This window comes from Anastrepha ludens, chromosome 2 (genome assembly GCF_028408465.1).
Source record: "Anastrepha ludens isolate Willacy chromosome 2, idAnaLude1.1, whole genome shotgun sequence".
NCBI lineage: Eukaryota > Metazoa > Arthropoda > Insecta > Diptera > Tephritidae > Anastrepha > Anastrepha ludens.
The window spans coordinates 169,970,101-169,992,897 of record NC_071498.1 but is presented as its reverse complement, the minus strand read 5'-3'; the positions used below and the strand labels follow the sequence as shown (position 1 = coordinate 169,992,897).

The following is a 22,797-nucleotide window of genomic DNA, read 5'->3' as shown; positions in this document are numbered from 1 at the left end:
TATTACCTTATGAATATGTAGCGTTTCGATTAAGAGCACTTTTAGACGCTCATGTATGAATAGACACGTATGTGTGTATGTATGTAAATAACTACGAAAGAGAATTTAAATTTTTTTTATTATTATTATTTTTTTTTTTCTTTAAACGCGCAACTTTTATGACGTACCATTTTCCGCGTTTGACTTTTGTTTTCGATTTAAAATAAAAACCGAAGAATAGGAGAAAGTAAAATGTGAAATACTGGAATTCAGTGACTTGACGTTCAATGTTTCCTTCCTTTTTGAATTAGTTCAAATTCCACTCTGGCGCGTACAAGTTCGTGTCCCGGCTTAGTAGAGATTCACGCTAAACAGAGCAGAGCGCTGCAAAATGGTGATATTAAGTAAACTTTATAGTCATGACCTCGACAAAGTCTTGACATGTAACGACATGGCTCACAGTGGCTCTTGTGCGAGGAATTTAGTACTCAACTCATACAAATTTCTTATATCAAATATGAAATATTTCGCACCAGTTATCGGTGTAAGTGTGTGCTGTTAAATGAACGAAAAGTTATTTTATAAAAACGATATAAATATTTTCAGTTACCGTTACTTGTGCACATACGCTCGCTCAATAAGGGGGTGCTCAAGTCCACACTCGAGTACTATGCGGATGCGGTAGGCGCTGGCACAGCGACCGGCTATGCGATAGTTGTAATGATTTGCCTTTTACGGTTAGTTGACAATAACAAAAAACAATACATTTGCATCTATTTATTCAAGTGACTTGCCACTCTTATTATCGACTGTAATTCAACTTGCAGAAATGTGTTGGGAAAATTCGGCAAATACAGCTTTATTTTTCTGCCAACTTTCATAGGCAGCTTCGCGCTGTGGTTCTCACCGAGTCCAAGAGTTCATCGTCTATTTGAGACCACCGTATTTCAGTGTGTAAGTGTATATATTTGCATATGTATATTTAAGAACGAATTAGAATACGAAATTTTTTTTGGTGCTGAGTTAAAATTTACCAAGTACAGAGCATGCGAATAATGTGAACACCGTTAACACAATGAATACTTTTGATTTTGTATTGACTACCCCAAATAAAGCGTTTTTCAGTAAGAGCGCTTCAACTTTTTTTTTAATGAAACACAAACGGTTTGACTTTTTTAACTAATTTTTTTTTTATTATCGAGTTTGAACTAATACATTTAAGTATGAAATTCGATTTCTTTTGCATGACCACCGCGTGCACGTTTTACGAAGTCCAATCGTTGAACCCAATTTTCGACCACTCTTTTGCATAAATCGGCCGAAATTCCAGCAATTGCGCGTTCAGTATTGGCTCTGAGCTCACAAATCGTCGCCGGCTTGTTACTGTAGACCAATGACTTCACATAATCCCAAAGAAAATAGTCTAGAGGCGTCAAATCACACGAGCGCGGCGGCCATTCGACCGGTCCATTTCTGGAAATAATGCGCTCATCGAACTTACTCTTCAACAAATCAATTGTAGCGTGTGCTGTGTGGCTTGTGGCTTGTGGCCCCGTCCTGTTGAAACCACATGTCGTCTAAGTCCATACCTTTCAATTGCGGCCAAAAATAATCGTTTATCATGTCGCGGTATCGATTTCCATTCACAGTAACGTGGCGATCGTTCTCGTCAACGAAAAAATATGGGCCAATTACGCCGCCGACATGTAAACTGCAGCAAACAGTGATTTTTTTGGGATGCAACGGTGCCTCATGAATCACGTGTGGATTGCTTTCTGCCCAGTAACGCATATTTTGCTTATTGACAAAGCCATTGAGCCAAAAGTGAGCTTCATCACTAAAGATGATTTTTTGGAAAATTTATAAATTTTCATAAAAAATTTGCACGATTGCTCAAGTGTGTAGCGTTCCACGATGAAATGTATACTAATGAAGTTTACAAATGACAAGCGAAAAATAAAAAATATTGCGTCGTTCGCCCTCCCTATCGGAAAAAAGTTGATGCGCACCTATTGAAAAACGCTGTATGTAGTAAACAAGACGTGAAAGCTCCAAAGATGAAATGCATTATATAGCACATTGGTTGGCTGCTAAGGAGATTGCCCTCTGTACATCGATTGACATTACGGGGGCATTCAACAATGCTTTCTTCAGCTCTATTGAGGAAGTTAGGAAGGAAATAGTTGGGCTAATCATAATGTGGGTTCTCAATATGCTAAGGAATACATAGAACGGCAATTTTTGAAACTGGGTCTTTGGCTATTGATCATTGATGAGCTCTTACAGGCTCTCGACGATCTCGGATACGAAGTTCAGGGCTTTGCTGACGATCTAGTTATCATAATTAGAGGCAAATTTGGCTCGACTATAACTGAACGGTGGCCGCCGTAGCCGAATAGGTTGGTGCGTGACTACCATTCGGAATTCACAGAGAGAACATTGGTTCAAATCCCGGTGAAACACCAAAATTAAAAAAAAAGGAAAATATTTTTCTAATAGCGGTCGCCCCTCGGCAGGCAATGGCACACCTCCGAATGTATTCTTGCATGAAAAAGCTCCTCATAAAAATATCTGCCGTTCGGAGTCGGCCTAAAACTGTAGGTCCTTCCATTTGTGGAATAACATCAAGACGCACACCACAAATAGGATAAGGAGCTCGGCCAAACACGTAAAAAGGGGTGTACGCGCTAATTATATAATATATATATAACATGCAACTAGCTCTCGACATTAGGCAAAACTGGTGTCTCGAGAAAGGACTTTCGTTAAATCAGAACAAAAAATGTGTGATACCCTTCACCCGAAGGAGCAATTTAAGTCTAGGAACCCTTAAACTAGGGGACGCCGACTTAACTCTATCTGGGGACATGAAATATCTAGGAGTAATCCTTGACAAAACCTTGTCCTGGAAAAATCACTTATGGTACAACACAAATAAAGCCGTGAGAACAATATACGTATGCTCAAGGCTTTACGGTAAGACATGGGGTCTGCGGCCAAAGGTGATGGCATGGTCTTATAAGACAATAATAGTACCAATGATCAGCTATGCCTCTCTGGTAGTGGTGGCCAAAAGTAGACCAAACTAAGACTCAGATAACATTTAACAAGGCATACAGAATAGCCTGTCTGAGCGTAAAGGGAGCAATGCGAACCTGCTCCACAGCAGCTTTAAGAATGGTCACTGGACTAATTCCACTACATATATTTTGTAGCCAAAAGGACGGCAATCAGTGCAGCTCTAAGGCTTCCTAATCTATTCCAGCTCAAAGAAGGCAATCTTACAGGACATGGGTTCAATCCTGAACTTTCCATGCCTGACAGTCCACGACAAGATGGAAAGGAAACTAGAATTCTCCAAGCAATTCAAAGTGGTCATTAGTGACCGCTCAGTGTGGAGAAACAATGAAATATCTTTAAAACAGGGCGCACAGATGTGGTTTACTGTAGTAGACGGCAGTGCCGGGCTGGAAATGTGGGACCACGTCTCAAGAACGCAATTGCAATGGGAAAAACCACTTCCATTTTTCAGGCGGGGGTCCTCGCCTTAGACCTGTGTGCCAGAGAATATCTACGGAGAGGCACGCGCGCGGTGCGAATATTAACATTCTCTCTGACAATCAAGCAGCTCTAAAATCACTCTATAGCTTCTCATTCCACTCAAGGTTGGTCTCGGAATGGTTTCAAATCCTCAACCCCCTAGCATCAAGAAACTTTGTTCACTGCGTGTGGGTTCCGGGACATGAGGGTCACGAAGGGAATAAAATTGCGGAAACTTTAGCGAAAAAGGGGGCAAACACTCCCTTCATAGGTCCAGAACCTTTCTGCGGGGTAAATAATAGCCTCAAAAGTGCCTTTCTACATGAGCAGGAAAAACGAGGAGAGCCCAATCGGGCATGCGGCAGTCGTAAAGACTTATAAATCCAAAACGAATAAAGGCGGAAGCAATCCTTTACCTTAGCCTACATGGATGCACAATAGATCTATTCAGGTCGCAGTGCACAAATAGCCAATCAATAATAATAATAAAATGTAACAAATTTAAGTATAGGATTCGGAAATAAGTTCGTAGCGTTTTTACCGAAGACTTTTATTTAAACAAAAAACAATAAGTTAATCAATTATATATTCCCCGTTGCTGTTTACAACCTCTTCCCACCTCTCCACCATTTTGTTGATGCCGTTCCGACAAAAATCGCCTGGCAGGGTGTCAAAGAAGTTGTTGAGGCAGTTTATAAGGATATCTTTGTTATCGAAGGTAACGCCTTTTGTATTGTTTGACAGGGAGCGGTAAAGATGGTAATCGGTCGGTGCAAGGTCCGTTTCGAACTCTTGGAGTGCGGCTTTGACGACTTGTGCAACATGGGGCCTGGCGTTGTCATAAAAGAGTTTGGTTTGACCGTGTCGGTCAGGTATTTTTATCTTCCTCTTCACGCATTGTAGCTGGGCTCCTTGTTGCCTGTGACATTCTTTTCGAGCATTTCCCAGTGCACCATGCCAGTTCCAGGCCCACCAAACACGTATCATGATCTTCTTTGGATGAAGATCCGGCTTCACTCCCTACCTTGGTATATCTCTGGGGCCGCCCACTTCTTTCTTTGCTTCAAATTGATGTAAAGGCACTATTTCTCATCTCCCGTGACGATTTCGGTACAAAAAGCGTTTTTTATGACCGCGTGTCGCTCGATGGGTGGCGAGATGCTGAGAAGCAATTTTAAGGCGATTTTCTTTATTTCCTTGAGCTCGTGAGGCTACCAATTTTCCAATTTTTTGGTAAATCCCACAGAATGAAGGTGATTGAGAATCATTTTATGATCACAGTTAATTTTTTCCGCCAATTCACGACTGGTTTGGCCATCGTTCGCCTTCAAAAGTGATTTGAGACGTTCTTCATCAAATTCAGAAGGTCTTCCGCTGCGGACGTGTCATCGAGATTAAAGTCGCCATTTTTGAACTTTTAAAACCATTTCCGTGCTGTAGACTTGCCTATGACACCCTCTTCTTACACGTCGCAAATGTCTCGGGCTGCTTCGGCATCTTTTTGACCTCGTTGATAAGCAAATAATAGCAGGTGTCGAGAACGTTATTTTTTGCCTCCTGGGAATTCCATTTCTAAGCCTCAAAACTAGTAAAAAACTAAATAACTCAAAAAATACAATTAACATTGTTCGATCAAGAGCTGATTGGCCTATAGCTAAATACAGCGAAATTTTGCAAGGTCTGCTCAGCAGCTTCGATTTAAAAAGTTTAATTAGTCAATAGAATGCTCTATATGTTGCTTGTATTCTTTCGTCGATTGTGATACTCATTGCGTTGTCGTGGCTTAATTTACGTGAAAGCTTTCACCGCTTCAAAAGTGAATTAATAGGCCTAGAAAAAAACAGGTTCCAATGCGTTTTTATCCAACAATCTTGCAGACAGAAATATTTGCCATTGAGTTTTCATTGACTGCCTGAACCTTCTTAACATGTTAGGGAACTTCAGCAAGGTAGTATTGGGTTTGGTTTTTGGACTCGAGGAAAATGAAATAGCGGACCATCTAGTTGAAAAATTGGTAAACACGCTAATTGGGTCTGAGCCTTTCTGTGGACTTAGTCAAATAAATTCGTTGAACCCTAGCGAAATTCTAACGGTTAGCGGCAAGCGAAACAGTTCCTAACGACGGACAGATGAATTTCTGTTAACCTACTTTCACTCTGCAGACTTCTAAACTGGTTGCTTTACAGGCTACATTAATCTTCGTTAAATCTACCCGACCTCCGAAGAAATCTGAGTAGATCTTGTGGTGCTAAGCAACCAGGGTAATCGCTTCTTAACACATCAGCGCCAAAGACGGACTCAAGCCTGATTCAAGCGAAGGCCGGGCAGATGCACAGAAAATGGGCCGCCGACCCACCCTCCTTTCCACATGCTAGACAGAGTGCACTCTTTGAGATGCCTACCTTTTCCATGTACTTCGCGCATAGAAAGTGGCCCGTCATCAGTTCAACCAGCTGCCTACAGTCCCTTTTGCTTAATGACAGGAAGATCTGCGGCAGTCGGTCGGAAATGACAGGTAACATCAGTTTTGTCAGCCTGCTAAGTTAGCTTATGGGTTGAAGTAGCCCGTTTGTTAACCATGGCTTTGATGGTTGCAGAAGGGCCGATCCTAACTAAAGAGTCAGACTATCGAGGCCATAAAAAATAATTAATACACACTTAAGGCATTCGGACACTTTTTAATGAATTGGAAGATCTCCGTCCTGTAGAAACAAAGGATTTTCTAAATTTTTGAAAAATACACACTGCTTTTAAGAGAGAAAAGGACAAGTCCAGCACGCGGCTCACAATGGCCTATAAGCCTATAAGTGAACAATCGCTTCAACCTAACCTAGCCTAGTTCGGACACAGGACCGTTTAACTTTTGCTATGAGCTTCAAAAAGCTTTTGCGACTGAATGAAAAAGCAGGCATTTTTGATTTTCTGGAAAAAGTAACAAATGTTACCAGCTTATCAATTAAAGAAGCAATGAATTGGTTGCTTATTTCTGCAAATACTGTAAGGAAGGTAATTACCGCTTTAGGCTCGTGGTTTGTGCGCTTGAATTATTCGGGGAATGCCGGACCACTCTCTCTACTACATTCTAATGCTTCGATATTAGGCTCATTTGCGTTCCTGGTCACAATGAAATAGCAGAAAACTGCTGAACTGATGAGCTGGCTAGACAGCGAACCCACAAGATAGTTTCACCGCAAAATGAGAGGATTGGGCTTACCTTGAAAACTTGTAGTCTGCTCCTGGAAAGACGGGCCTCGCGTCAACTCAGTGAGCCCTGGGTTGGTGCGCAGACGAGCAAAGTCCCGAGGGAGTTTCTGAGGCTAACAAAGCCGCAGCTCTCAAATTTGGTGGGTGCCATTAGCGGGCAATGTCCGTTAGGTGTCCATGCGGCGAGATTTGGGATGGCTCAAGTCCTTTTTGCACAAGCTGTTTGGAGAACGAGGTGGAATCATCTCAGCACCTTCTCCTCATCTGATGTGCTCCCGTCGGACTAAGATTCAGATATTTGGGCTTACACTTTTTTGCTACATCTGCGGATATTGCGGGTTTAAATATCGCAAACCTGGTGAATTCCATCAGCGGATTAAAGTGGTTAACGTAATTAGTAATCTTTTGGTTGTTATCCCCCTTCTTCTCCCCTTTTCAGTTATTGTTTTGTTTCGCCCCCTCCCTCTGTTTCAGTATAATTGCTTTCTTAAAATGCGAAAAAAATGGTCTGTCAGTGGATTATTATTAAGCGGTGTTCCAGTTTTGAGAAATGAAGAAGCAGAAAAAAAGTACTGTTTTTTTTCAGTGAGTGCTTAACGCGTTTCTGTCATGCGAATGAAAGATTAATTCGATTGAAATAATTTTGATTTACAATGAATACTTTAACATTCCTTAATAAGCTTATTTCTATGTTTGGTTCGTTTTTGCATAAATTTCCATTTTACATTGACAAGTGTGCACTCTGTTTGAAAGTTTTTCAAATTACCATTTATGCACAAACATTTCACAGAAAACCGCAAATACAAGACCTTGCACACGCACTCGCATATTACGCCCGTTTGCAAATCGATCGAAGCGGCGCTTAATTAGCTAAATGAATTATGCTAGCGCTTCGCCAGAGCAGTACTTTGCCCTGATTTGCTGTTGAATACAACTCGGAATGTTATAGGCATCCAATTATGAGAGTTGCAGGGATTTCAGAGCACAGTCTCAGCTGTTAATACAAGTAGTAATAGGAAAAATTGAAGGTGGGTGTTCTCCAAAAGTTAAAGAAAAACGAAATTTCCATAAATTTTTAACCAAAAAGAATATTTTCTTCCCAAAAAGGATATTTTGTCTTAAAAAATTTAAATAATAAGAAAAACTAGAGGTGGGTGTTTTGCAAAAAGTAAGGAAAAAAAATTCCAAAAATTTTTAACAAAAAAAAAAAAATAGGTTCTTCCCAAAAAATTATATTTTGTTTTATAAACTTTGAATAATAAGAATTAAAGAAAAACAAAACTCCATAAATTGTACACAAAAAAAGTATATTTTGTCTTAAAAAGAATTAAAAAAAAATGTAATTAAAAAAAACAACTAAGAAATTAAAAAAAAACGTGTTTTTAATTTTTCGAAAACACCAACCTTTAATATTTTAAAAAGACAAAATATACAATAGTTTTTTGAGAAAGTTTTTATGAACGTTTTTTCTTTAATTTTTGGAAAACACTGAACTTAAATTTAAATTAAATTTTAATTTAATCAAATCAAATTTAAATTAAAATTTAACAAAAAATTTAACTAAAAAAAATGTTTAAATATATTATAAACAATAAAAAAAAAATTTCAAATTTTAATGCATTAAAAATTTAAAAAAAAAATCAATTAAATTAATTAAAAAAGAAAATATTATTTAAAAACTTTAAATTATAAGAAAAATTAAAGCTTAGGTTTAAATTTTTTGATTTTTTTTTTTCAATTTTTTAAGTCAAAATATAGTGTTTTTGGAAGAAAACTATTTTTTTTGGTTCAAAATTTATGTAAGTTTTTTCAATTTTCTAAGTCAAAATATAGTGTTTTTGGAAGAAAACTATTTTTTTTTTTGGTTCAAAATTTATGTAAGTTTTTTTCTTCAATTATTGGAAAATACCAACCTTCGATTTTTCTTATAATTTAAAATTTTTAAGAGACCTTTTTGGAGCAAAAATTAACGGGTGGGCCATGTAAAATTTGCTTTTTGAATCGGCTATAAAAAAAAACTAACCAATATTATATTTTTTCAAACTTTTTTTTATTTTGAAGATTGAACATTGTCATTTATGAATGAAGAATAATATCGCTCAAATGACTGCCACGACTGACTTTACAGTAGGCCATTCGATCAACCCAATTTTTAAGCACATTTTCGATTGTTTGGGCTCCAATTTCATGAATGACAACTTCGATTTCGTGTTTTAAAGCTTCAATCGTCTCTGGATGGTTCGCATAGCATTCGTTCTTAACGGCTCCCCACAAAAAATAGTTCAACGGGCTTAAATCACAGCTCCGAGGCGGCCAATTGATATCGGAATTCAAAAACGGTAGCCAAAAGTTCGAGAGTAACTTTGGCAGTGTGACAAGTTGCACCGTCCTGTTGAAACCAAATGTCGTCCATGTCATCCCCTTCAATTTTTGTAAACAAAAACTCGTTGAGCATGTCACGGTAATGCTCGCCATTTACTGTAACCGCGGAAGAAGAAGAAGACTCACCACTTTGGAAATAGGTTTTCAATATTTCCCAATAATTTTGTTCAAGCGTATAGCGTCCCATTTCGTAAATGTCAAACCTTTAAGTAAATTATGAACACATTTGACATGTCATTTGTGTTATCATTTTCAAAAAAATTTCTGGTTCAAAACGCAAACGCTATATGGCCCACCCTCTATATATTCTTGCTCAAAAAAATTCCACAAATTTTGAACAAAAAAAATATAATTTTCTTCACACAAAAGTATGTTTTGCCTTAAAAAAAATTAATTAAAAAAAAAACAATTAAAAAAATTAATTTAAAAAAATAAAAACAATTTTTTTTTTTAATTTTTGGAAAACACACAACTTGAATTTGTTTTTATTATATTATTTTAATTTTTCAAGACAACTTTTTGGGACAAAATTTATATATTCTTGTTCAAAACCTTTGGCGCAGAAATCCCCGCAACTTTCAAAATGAGAAAAAAAAAATTTTTTTTAATTTATTACAACATACCATAGTTTTTTGGGAAGAAAATTATATATTTTTTTTATTATTTTAATTTTTTAAGACAACTTTTTGGGACAAAATTTATATATTCTTGTTGTGCAATATTTGGATTTTTTTTCTAATTTTTTGGAAAACATCCACCTTTTACAGTGAACCGAAAAAACTATGCCAAAATTTTCAAAACTGAATAAATCTCAAAATTATTAATTCGTTTTCAAAATATGTAAATATCTCCAGTTTACTTTTTATTATACTCAAGCACACAAACAAACAAATATTTAGAAGAATTTAGGAAAATGCTCAAAACACTAAGGTTACTTGACGTGAAATCGCCCAGGATTTATTTGCAATTTTTTTATAAAATGTCCAACAAATAAATTGTTTTTGTTGTTGTTATAGCAGCATAAACATTCCCCAGGCATGTACGGGGAGTACGCTGGAGTGGCAGTCCTTGGCCGGATATATGTAAATCCGGCTCGTTCCGGTAACGTAGAACCCACTGTCGTGAGAGTGTTTTTAGGGATAGATGCGGTAGATGCCGTTTTAAGGGAAAGTATGGAGAGAGGGATTGAAAATTGGGAGTACAACACCTGCACTGGTTTACATAAATTTATATGATTTTTTTTTTTTTGCTTTTTCAACAAAAGCAGGGCTGATTAACAGTTGCTTGTCGTCAAGTCAGCTTGCCATCAATCAGTTTGTGAAGAAGAAACTGAATTTTTCAGTAGTCGAAATATTCAATAAAAATGCGGGTTTTGCCTTAGTATTACCATTTTATTGCTGACGCTTAGGTATTGTGTGCTAAGATTCTAAAATTTATGTATTTGAGCCGGCCAGATCGGTGAGTTTTTGCTACCGGCAAGCAGCTCATCTACTATTTGAAGCAAATAGCAATCGCCCAGAAAACCACGCCCACATAGTTCTAAGTAAGTCACACAAACCAAGGAGATAGATTGTAAGGTTTGATCACCCGAAGCAAAATCCTGAGCGTACTTTGGGCTGCCACGCCCTCGGAGATTCAGCAATCAATCGTTGTTCAAACGGCAACAAAGTAACTTGAGCGAAGATTGTGTTGAGTTTTTCGTATATCACCAACACAAACTCAGTTTTTTCATAAAAAAACCGCTGTCATGACCGAAGTGACGTCAGCCAATCAGCTGATTCTTTCAAATTCGCTGAGAGCCGATTAACGGTCTGATCTTAGCCACTTTTATACATCTTTTTACCATGAGTTCTTTCTACCGGCAAGCAGGTCCCTTACTATTCGTGAGACTATTTAAAGCCAGTACAAATCACCCAGAAACTACACCAACATAGGTCACAAGGTGATAAGTCATACGAACTATCAAGTAGAACTAAAGAATGAGAGCTCATGCCTGGTTTGTTAACAAACACTAAGTCGACACTATTGGTGTCATAATGAGAACTGGAGAAATAAAGAAATCAGGCGTTTGAAAAAAATAGGCAAAGCGCAATTAAACGATACCTACTTTTACTAACCTTACTTCCTTATTTTTCCTCACTGCTTTTAAAGTGGCATTTAATGAGCTCGCGTACCAGAGCCCCAGTCTTGTATTGAATTCTTGAAGAAAAATATATATAATATAATAAAAATGTTCATATGACAATATTTTAGCAGGGCGATGAGAAATTAAGCATTCCAATGCCAGGCTGTGCGTTCGTCCTTTTTTTATTATTGGCTCATTTTCAGATTTTACAGGTTTATAGTCATGCCCAACAGTTACCCAAATAAGTATTTCCGTGCGTCATATTTAGAATTTCATTTAATTACGACATGGCATATTTAAAGTGATTGCACATCAAATTGTCTAAGCACTTTTACCACTCAGAAGTGGAGACCTCCAAAACGAGCTGTTTAACGGCTTCAACTGCTTCTTCAGACGTCGAAAAAAGTTGACTTCGCATTCTATTTTTCATGTTCGGGAATACAAAGAAATCATTGGGGATCAAATCTAGGTTGCTATGCGGGTGACCAATTAATTCGACCACCTTCTACATTGGGGTTAAATGGTTAACCCTTCCGTTTCCGCGTGTATGCCGATCGTCCAATGAACGGTAAACACAGCTACGAGTTTGGAAATTAAATGGTGAGGACTTTCTGAGACCTCCGCATATTGTACTGGACCAAAGAGTTTTCGAAATAGCACATGAAGAAATGGAGTTCCATCCCAGTACTTACAACCAAATATTTTATTATATTTTGTATTATTATTATTTTTTAATTTATATTTATATTATATTTTATTATTATATTGTTTTCGAGAAAGCGAACTTTATTATGCAATAGCATCTACCGATTAAGAAAAACCAATATTGTGTAAGGTTCAACTCTTTTAACTTAACTCATGACTTCCGCATGCATCACCAGACCATGGAATCGTTTATACTTCAACAAAAAACTCTCGCCACCAAATTAATTGCCAATTCTACACTACTACGCACATTAATATTTATGTGTAGTAGTGCGTTGATAATGAATGCGAAGCGAGGAAAAACCTACAAAGGATTTTGGTTGCTGGAACCTACGCCCAACCGCGCAAAAAGCACTGCAACAATGGAAGAGCCAACTGAAGAAAGTAGCGGCAGTTTGCCCAATCGTTCCTGCAGTCATAAAAGCAAATCGTGCACTCGATATGCCGCGCAAGGCATACGAAATTATATGATTATTGGATTCACCTTGGATATTATCAAAATGTTGATGGCCAAGGTGGCAACAAATCGACAAGGCTTCACAACTAAGCTGCTCATCAAGTTGAGAACATTTAGAATACGCTCCTGTGCGCTGCTGACATCGTACATAGCGATTTACAGAGTGGGTGTTGAAACTTTTTTATTTTAAACTCGTATTTAAAACAGGTACTCACATTTTTCTCTATCATTCCAGCTGCTGCATTGCTACTTCAATCGAAACTATGGTGGCGATTCCACGCTGAACCACTCTGTGGCGGCCTTTCTTAGTGGCTCATGCTTTTATTTTTATCCAAAATTGACGCTGCTCTGCTACGCCGTGGTGTTGGGTACACAAATTAGTTGGCAACACTTCAAGGCACATCTCAGCACGGAACGGTATGGCGACACTTTTGAGTGGATCAAACAGTTTCCCTACAACAAAATACTTTACCCGTTGGCGCTGGCATATTTAGTGAATACTTATTGCTTTCGCAGCGAATATGTGAGCAGTCTGGGCGATACGATTATAAACGGAATCACAAACAATTAGTGAGTACTATGAAAAAAGTTTTTTTTATATTAGAATTTATTTTATTTTATATTACATCATCACAACAAATACATTTATTTTAGCGAAAGTGTTAACAGGTCACACCAATTAAAAAACAAAAACTAATTAATTAGTGAGCGTTAAATGTTTTAACAGTTAATTATTTAGTAGGCGCATATTAAGTTGTTTATACCCATATGCCTCTCATCAGAAGTGTGTGAACGCCTATGAAGTAGTCGCTTCTCGAGAGGTTATGAGAACCAACCATTATCCGCATCGCTAAATTGTATTAGTAATTATATTAGGTGTGCAGCTAAACTCCCGCTGTTTGTCAATAGATGCCGCCAGCAGCGTGTGCTAGTCGAATCTAACAGAACCTAAACGTCATAAACCAAGCTTAGACATATGGTAAACAAACTGCTTCGATACATTAGTGATTTTGTTTTGGTATCATAGACTTTTGGTTTTGTGAAAATATCTGATTTTGTGCCGAATAATCGTCATTTGCGGGAAGTGTTGATTTTTCTCTTTCATACGAAAAAAAACGGCGGCTGAAGCGCATCGAGAGCTACAGAAAGTTTATGGAGATGCTGTTTTAAGTGAAACAACGTGCCGAGATTGGTTTCGTCGCTTCAAAGACAGTGATTTTAATGTTGACGAACGTCCGCGTGAAGTTGGCCTTCCTTCAAATACTCTGAATTGGAAGCATTGCTCAATGAGGATCCGTGTCAAACACAAGAAGAGTTTGCTTCAGTATTAGGAGTTACCCGCCAATCCATTTCCAAGCGATTGCATGCTTTGGGAATGATTCAGAAACAGGGGACGGGGACTTGGGTTCCTTATGAGTTAAAACCAAGGGATGTTGAACGTCGTTTTTGCAATCCAAAGAAAAGAAAGTCATGGAGACTGCCCGGTCATGGTTCTACGTCGTCGCCTCGGCCGAATATTCACGCTGCAAAGGTTATGCTATGTATTTGGTGGGACCAAGTTGGTGTTATTTATTATGAACTGTTAAAACCAAGCGATACCATATTTGGGGATCGGTATCGTGTTCAATTGATGCGATTGGCCGAGGAGTATACGGGCTCTAGCAGAAAGATGGGAAAAAGTAGTAGCCAGCGATGGCTTGTATTTTCTATCAAAAAAACAGCGAGAACTTAGTTGTGCACCTAATACATTAATACGTTTCTTTACTAGTAGGCACGACCTGGGTTTACCTTTGTCAGTAACGTAGATCAATTTGTATTCTTTATTGCTCAAACCACAAACCTGATCTTTTACGACCCATGGTTCTTGGATTAGCACGATATCCTCTTCTCTTTCTGCGAGACGAAGGATGAGTGCGGCTGAGGCCGCCTTGCTGTGGTGAAGATTGATTTGTACAACCCTCACCATCGCTTGTAAGCGTTATTGAAGGGCAGCCAAACACGGTTTGGTCAGCGTTTTCCTCCATAGCAGGGAGATCAGAGTACTCCCCCATGTCCTCCAAGGTAACCCTTTCAAAGAGTTTGCCAACCATGCCGGAGTTGGATGCCACCTCTTCGTTGTCTATGACAACCTCGTTCACCTATGCAGATGTAGTCGTATTTTCTGCGGAGGTGTTCTTGCTAGCTACATCCTGTCTGTAGACAGATGGAGTATCAAGGCTTGGAAGACATAATTTATCTTCCATTTTCTGTTGGCGAGTGGGTCTAATGATTCCTCGTTTAAGATTATCACGACTAGTCTTCTCTTGCCAACCACTTCGCCAATCTTCGCTACCTTCCAGTCGCTGGTAGGTAGTTCAGGGCTGCCTAGTTTTATTAATTCCAGAACTTCCTCTGGCTCAGAATGGAAGTCTGGTATCCAGGCTACTGATCTTAGCCGGTTGGAGATGTCTTCTCAGGGGACCACATCAAGGCGGGCGCCCGACCAAGGTTTCCCTATGCGATTAATCACCAGGGTGTAAAGGTCCACGGATCGCTGATCAGCGCACCTTATTAGTTTGACGCGGGATTGAAACCATCCCGCATCCGAGCAACTGGGTGGAGGTCCTGGATTTTCTTTCTGTATACCTTTCAAAGACTCCTGTTTATCAGGTCCCAGTTTTCTTGGGAGATCGTACCATCCTTGGAACTGCGATCAATCACCGCCAGTATATAGCTTTCTTTCGCTATTTCCGCGAAAGACTTCTTTGCTGTGACATTAATCGTCTGAGTGGTGAGCTCCTTGGTTCTTTTGGATTTAGCCGATGCCCCTTCACTTGATCGGTTGCGTTTGCCTTGCGCAGAGACTATTTTGGTCTTCTCCCGGTGTTAAACCGAATTTGAAATATGAGAAAAATCAAAAAACAAAAACCATCTTGCAGCATGAATTTTTATATACAGTTAAATAAAACTACTCGCTCCTTAAGGGATTTCACCCTCACCGAAGCTGTGCTGCCCAAGCCAACACTCTTCGCATCATAGGAAAACAATCAGTTGAGTGGAGCTCCCCGCCGACTTCAAGAAAGCATTCGGCACAAACTAATGAGACTCAATATGGCTGGCGCTGAGTAGAAAGGAAGTTCCCGCTAAGATAATCCGCCTCATCAGAGCCTTTTATGAGAACTCCCAACTGACAGTGCTTCACAGCGGCAACAATAGCGACCCATTCATCACCAACGCAAGCGTAAAGCAAGGTTGTACCTTGTCGCCCTTTCTCTACGCCATCGTCCTAGACGACGTTATGAGCTAATTGACCCTGCACAAAAGAGTCATCGTATGGAGTTTCACCAGACATCTCGAGTACCTGGACTTCGCCAATGACATCTACCTCCTCTCTCACAAACTCACTGACATGCAAGCGAAGGCGGACAGACTAGTCCCGCTGGCTCGCACTGTCGGATTGTAGGTCAACATTACCACGACGAAGGTTATGAGAATCAATCACAATAAAGCAAGACCTATAATGACCGTATATAGCTTTCTTTCGCTATTTCCACGAAAGACTTTTTTGCCGTGACATTAGTCGTCTGACTGGTGAACACCTTGGTTCTTTTGGCTTCAGCCGATGCCCCTTCACTCGATTGCAGAGTCTATTTTGGCCTTCTCCCGGTGGTAAACCGAATTTGAAATATAAGAAAACACAAAACCAATATTGCAGCATGAATAGGAAAACAATCAGTTGAGTGGAGCTCCCCGCTCTACACGCTGTTTGTCGACTTCAAGAAGGCATTCGACACAATCAAATGAGACTCAATATGGCTGGCGCTGAGTAGAAAGAAAGTTCCCGCTAAGATAATCCGCCTCATCAGAGCCTTTTATGAGAACTCCGAAGTGGCAGTGCTTCATAACGGCAACAAGAGCAACCCATTCACTACCAACGCAAGCGTAAGGCAAGGTTGCCCCTTGTCGCCCTTTCTCTACGCCATCGCCCTAGACGACGTTATGAGCTAATTGACCCTGCACAAAAGAGTCATCGTATGGAGCTTCACCAGACATCTCGAGGACCTGGACTTCGCCAATGACATCTGCCTCCTCTCTCACAAACTCACTGACATGCAAGCGAAGGCGGACAGACTAGTCCCGCTGGCTCGCACTGTCGGATTGTAGGTCAACATTGCCAAGACGAAGGCTATGAGAATCAACCACAATAAAGCAAGACCTATAATGGTGCACGGTGGAATTTGTCGAAAGCTTCTAATGCCTCGGCTACACTATAACAGCGAACGGCGGAGCAGCAGAAGATATCAACTGCGGGCTAAACGCAGCAAGGGCGGTGGTCGGGCGAATACATACAGTATGGGCGAACTCACAAATCTCTGACTCACCAAACTGCGAATATTCAGTTCATGTGTGAAGTCAGTATTGTTATACGGAAGTGAAACATGGCTGGTCTCCAACAACATCACACAGAGGCTACAATCCTTCGTCAACAAATGCCTCCGCATCATCTGCAGAATATTCTGGCCAAACACCATCAGTATCGACGCGCTGAGATTTACGAACGAGGAGCCCATCCTTAGGCAAATCAAACGGCGAAAGTGGCGATGGATAGGTCACCCGTAAGTGAGCAGAGGTCGCAGTCGGCCAAAGATCCCTTGGCGAAAGTCTATGTTGCGTAAACTAACAGATGCCAACATCACATGGAACGGTCTTGGAAGAGTCTTGTCAAGGTCCTATGCTCCCGAGTAGTGTAAAGGATATAAAAAAAAATTAAAATACAGTATGCGTCACAAGTGACTTAACTAACGAGACAATGTTGGAGTGATTTCGTACGGTAAACACAATCTTTTGGAGTGATTAAGCTCATCTTCCTTTAAATGGAAGTGGAAATAGGCAAACTTGCCGTTATTGTCCACCTAAAGGACAGAACCCACTATCAAAACATCAACCGCTCCTTCACAGTCGCAAAGTGACGAATTGGTGTGTACTGATAAGCAGTGGAATAATTGGATGATATTTTCTTAAATCGTCGGGGGCAGGCAATTTCTTTGGACGTCCTCTCTTATCGGCGCATGCGGAACTATTACTTTTTGCTAATAATGAGAGAACATCCTTCCGTCACACACATTGATCCATAGAGATCATGGAAAAATGGCCGATTTCTTTCTTAACAAACTAATAAGGTGTTTCGGTGACATGCCCTAGCCACCCAGTACACCCGATCCTACCTCTGTGGACTTCTATGACTCTTCTCTATGGACCTCAAAAGTAAAGTCTGTGAAACCAACTCAGCGATCATCTTAGCACTAAAAGAAAATATTGGCCGCGAGTTTAATGTCACCCCGAAATCACTTCACCAGCGAGTGGCATGAGTACGCAGGACAGATTCCAAGGGTGTATCCGACGTAACGGTCAATATTTGGAGGAAATAATTTTTAAGTAATGAAATCCGCACTTGTCTTCTTTGTAATAGGTATTGAAATAAACTTTTATCATTAGTAATTCGTTTTTAATTTAGCTTTTAACTCCTAATTCTTCCCTCAGACACCATGTACTCTTCCAGTGTCGTTACGTTCTTTATAGAGTTTTAATAGAATTACTGTTTTCTGTTTAACGAAGCAACCCAATATCCGTGCTAGCTGCAACTCCGACTGAATGCGTGCCTACCCTAAAGATTTCAGATTTGGCCACTCAAAAATTCTCAGAATTCTTCCGAAAATACATAAAGAGCTAAATTACATTACTCCAAAATTCTGTTTTAGAAATAATTTTCCCACTCGAATCTCAGAAAGATGTCAATGGGATATCGAAAAGGATCTTGACTCAGGGGCTATCTTCAATGCCGGTTCAAGGGGGTCGGGAATGGAAATTGCATTTAGAATGGGTTAGCTGAGAGGAGAACTGTTCTTAACCTCAAGAGAGCTCTGGGTTAGGTCGGTCTACATCGCAGTGGATGGACGGCGGAGCTCACTCGTGAGATAAGTAGATATGTAGGTCTCGCTTAGAATCGATGAACCCGGATCTAGATAACTCCTTTTTTTTGGACCGAGCTTTTATTAATACAGTTGTTAGGTTAGGTTAGATTTTTGTGCGGCAGTCGGCTTAAAGTCAAAATGGTATTTCCCCAAAAATTACAGAGGAAGTGTTCTGCTGTTTTTTCCTCTTCCTCGTCTCTACAGCTTCTGCAGTATTCATGAAAAAATACTCCTAACCTAGAAGAGTGCCTACCTAACAGCCAATGACGGGTGATACAAACCACACCAAGAACTTCGAGATGTTCCCTCTTGAGAGCTCAGCAATTCTGTTGATCTTTTCTTATCTATTTGCGGCCAAACTAGCCTAGTTGTAATACACGTATTTTCCTCTCTCCATGGCCTATTGGCCTCCTGAAGAATATTATTTTGTATCCTTATTCGCAAGTTGCCATAAGTTGCCAATATTGCTTCTGTTTTCAAGCAGTGGAAGATTAGTACATTTTCTGGCTAGCTCGTCGCCTTGCAATTTTCTTTAATATCCCTATGTCCCGGAACCCATATAAAATTGACCTTGAATACGGTGCTAATATCATTTGGAGCTGCCAGGTATTCCTGCGCAACCTTTGATATTAGTATAACTGCCTCCATGGATTTGATGGTCGCCTGGATATCCGAGAAGCGTGCGTGTTACAGTTACCTCCTTTATGGCTTAGACTTCTGTCTGGTGGACGCTACTGTAGTCTGGAAGTTGGACAGATAATTCTAATCCTAATTCTTTTGAAAAGTAGTAAAGTAGGCTATGAAGACTTTATTTTCTAGCTTGGGTCCATTCCGTCCCTTCCTCTCTATGACCTTTGAGTTTGCCATTCTCTTCTTGATGGGATGCTAGTTTTGAAGAGCCTATCGAATATGAGTTTAGGGAAAGAGTAGTCAATTTTTTTATTACAACTACTCATGGGATGTAGTATGGAAGCGTGGCTGAACCGCCGGGCCTTCCGTAAAGCCATACTATTAAGTCTAAGCGCTGAAGCGGCGACCACGTGTTTTCCTACCAGATTTAGAGCAGGCAAGCCCCTTTATTAGTGGTGGTCTTAAAGCGTCGGTGATGCATAAAAACGCATTTCTTTAGACTTTGCCCAGCAATTTCGTATAACTTGCCTTTTAAGTTAAGTTGAGTGATGGTGGCTCACAGTTGTTGGTATTATCAGTGCGCACAACTTAATGGGAACACATGGAAAGCTTATGTGGTTTCACTCTACCGACTTCAATCGCAGCTGCGGGAATAGGGAGGAAAGGAAGGGTTGAACTCACTTTCTGCTTAAAAATTTCTTTGGATGTATGGCTGTCTTAAATCCAGCAGTCATTTACAATATTTCACCGATACTGGCTATTAAAGGAGGAAACTGGAGTCCAAAGAGGTGATATCACAATGGGATTCTAGGCCTAAATGTGCTCGCTTAAACCCACGTCATGGAGGTGATCTTCAAAAGACTGCAACGTCACGTGAAATGGTTCAAAACGTGAAGAAGCGACTTGAGCGAAATCCCCGACGAAGTGCCAATCAAATGTTGAAAGAACTGAAAATATCTCACCGCAGCATCCGCCGCATACTGAAAAATGCTCTCAAAGTCAAGCTTTACAAGATCAAAAAGGCGCATTATCTCACACGAAAGCAGCAACAAGTCAGACTTGAGGGAGCGAAGGAGTTGTTTCGCTTGGGCGAAAGCGGTCAATTTCCGAACATTGAGTTTTCTGATGAGAAAATTTTTCAAATTGAGCAATTCGTAAACGATGGGGTTTACTTAACCGACCGTTCATACGAGAATTTGAGTCATCGATTGGCCACCAGGAGGCAGCACACGTCACAGCTAATGGTTTGGGCCGCTGTAACCGCAGATGGGCGCTCTCTAATCGTTTTCATCGAGCCTGGCGTCAAAGTAAATGCGAAATATTATTGGGGAAGTATTCTGGAGGTTGCTTTGAAGCCGTGGGCAGACAAACATTTCAGTGGCAGACCATGGGCGTTTCAACAGGACTCGACACCGTTTCACAGAGCTCGAATGAACCAAGAATGGCTAAAAATCAACGTTCCGAACTTCATAACGTCCACACAATGGCTCTCAAATTCATCAAACGCGAATCTGATGGATTATTCTCTTTGGCCCATTTTAGAGAGCAATGGCCGAACTAAAAGATTCACCAGTCTCGAGGTGCTGAAAAAAGCCATTGTCCGCGAGGGGGTCAAAATACCTGCAAGTCACGGGCAAGTTCGGGCAGCTTGCGATTCGTTTCTTGACTGTCTCAAGGCCATAGTCAAGGCAAAAGGTGGTCATATCGAGCAAAAGTAAGTTGATTCTTAATTTTGTATTATTTTCACACATTTTTTACTTTGAATTGAATAAAAGTAATTTTCCAAACTAAATTTATGGCCTTTTTAATTGGTCACACATCGAGTGCCGGACCCTGCAGTACATACAATTTTGAAAAAATTTCAAGTTATGAATATATGTACATAATTTCGCTGAAAACGTGCATCAGGTATATAGGTACATACATAAGTATAAAGTTCGATGCAATACGGACTTAGACACTTGTTTATTTATTTTGCATTCATTTTCTTTTTATTCGTTTCAGTGCGAAAACAATAAATCAAAACATTAAGAAATTTGATCAACGACTGCTGAGCTCTTCACGTCTATGAAATGCCTTAATGGAATGCATACGCAGGTGCATATATGGACGTGTGAACGTATGTATGTATGTATGTATTTACAAGTGAAAATAACTAACACTGCAAAGAATGTACTTTTGTAAAAAATAATCAAATGTAATTAATTATAAGCCGCAAGCACGCAGATACGTAAATACACGCGTATGACACTATGCAACACATTCTGGTAATCATCTCGAATTTATTAGAAGGCTATAAATATTATTCCAATAATATAAAATAGAGTTTTATACATACAAATATATGAGTAAAAATATAAAAATAAATCGAGTGATGTTTTGTTCTGCCGTTAGTTGATTGCAATAACTACCAAAGCAGTTGTATGCGAAATCTGATCAGGCAGGAAAATAAAATCAGATGACTAACAAAATAGCCTTGGATTGAAGGTAATGTGTATAGTTGGTGAGATTAGAAGGGTGTCTTACATTTACCGTTAAACAATTATCCATGATTTTTTCCAAAAAACTAAAAACAAAGTAAACTGGTAAAAATCCAAATTCGATTCGGACCGACCTTCGTAAACACGCTCACATTTTAGTAAAATATAAATTATTTGGGCTGAAATCAAACCAACTCATAGCCAATGAGAGTTACAGTTTGAACAGAATTGTAGTGGACAGCGGGCAACGGTTTGACGGGGATCCGCTGTCAAAATTGGAACACATTTAATAACATGAAATTGCACAGAATTGCAGCGGGTACTGATTTTTTGCCGTCAGTTATTACGGCGGAAAAATAATTAGATCCATTTCTATTTTCTTCGACGGGTTGAAGACTCAGGGTTGCTTTTCTGATTACTTGATGGCAATTTATTTGTTTACAAGCAACAGCAGGCAAATGACAAGCAAATATTATTATTATTTATTAGCGACACACAAAGTTAGCGAAGTCCTCAACCATCTGTGCGATCTTTCTGCCAGAAAAATTGTACACACAGATGGCGCTCCAAGCAGTAAAAAGGCGTTGTTCCTAAGCAACGACAGGTGGGCATTCCCACTACTTAGGACTGATAGCGGCAGGCTAATCACCTACCCTGTCAGAAATCAAAATAGATTGACGAAACCAACGCAAGACTGAGTGTTGGCGAGGCCCTATGCTCCCAAGAGGAGTGAACAAGGTCTTAACACCTTTCCCCACAAACCATTACAAAGACTGGATGGTGGCCACGCTGAACCCTTGGCACAACATTTTTTGCGTCTTTAGAAGTTATAGCATAGATTTTGCCGTTTAGCTTTTTAAAAATTTCTTCAACAAAGAAAATTGTCTCATCTGTGAAAAGAATATTTTCATGGCAGTTGACCGCATGCTGCCGAAGAAGCTGCTTGCATCTGTCGTGTCTAATCTTCTTCAAGCGCGTTGTCGAAAGATGACCAGTTGAGCAACGGAAGTCTTTCGTGTAGAGATCATCTCTAATTAGTCTTGACATGGATCTGGTCGATATATTCATTTCACTGGATATGATTTTCTGCTTTCTAAGGGGATTTCTTGGAATTCCTTCTCGAACTGCTTTTATGGCTACACTGGTTCGAACCATGAGAGTATGACTAATTCTTGACGTTCCCACGACAGTCTGTTCTACTTAACCGGAACGACCTGGATTTATATTCGGCCAAGAGCTGTCACTTCAGCAGTATTCCCCAGCTTTGGGGAACGTTTATGCTGCCACAACAACAACAACCGCCTATTTTTCTGTGCAGTAAGTAGGGTAGAAGGGGGCACATAC

At 39.8% G+C, this 22,797-nt stretch overlaps 1 protein-coding gene across 1 annotated transcript; it reads left to right on the top strand.

The window, feature by feature from the left end:
• Nucleotides 1-281: 281 nt before the first annotated feature.
• On the top strand, nt 282-21,315 carry LOC128855844 (transmembrane protein 135-like). Its single transcript, XM_054091049.1, has 6 exons — nt 282-523; nt 586-716; nt 807-933; nt 12,112-12,555; nt 12,628-12,962; nt 20,978-21,315. Exons 1-6 carry the CDS (start codon nt 371-373, stop codon nt 21,042-21,044), a joined length of 1,257 nt encoding a protein of 418 aa, XP_053947024.1. The 5' UTR covers nt 282-370; the 3' UTR covers nt 21,045-21,315.
• The last annotated feature ends 1,482 nt before the right edge of the window (nt 21,316-22,797 follow it).

Coding starts and splice junctions, on each gene's coding strand:
- LOC128855844 (XM_054091049.1), top strand. CDS start 371: ATGGTGATATTAAGTAAACTTTATAGTCATGACCTCGACAAAGTCTTG. Junction 717..806: donor GTAATGATTTGCCTTTTACG/GTTAGTTGACAA, acceptor TTCAACTTGCAG/AAATGTGTTGGGAAAATTCG. Junction 12,963..20,977: donor AACGGAATCACAAACAATTA/GTGAGTACTATG, acceptor TATTCGTTTCAG/TGCGAAAACAATAAATCAAA.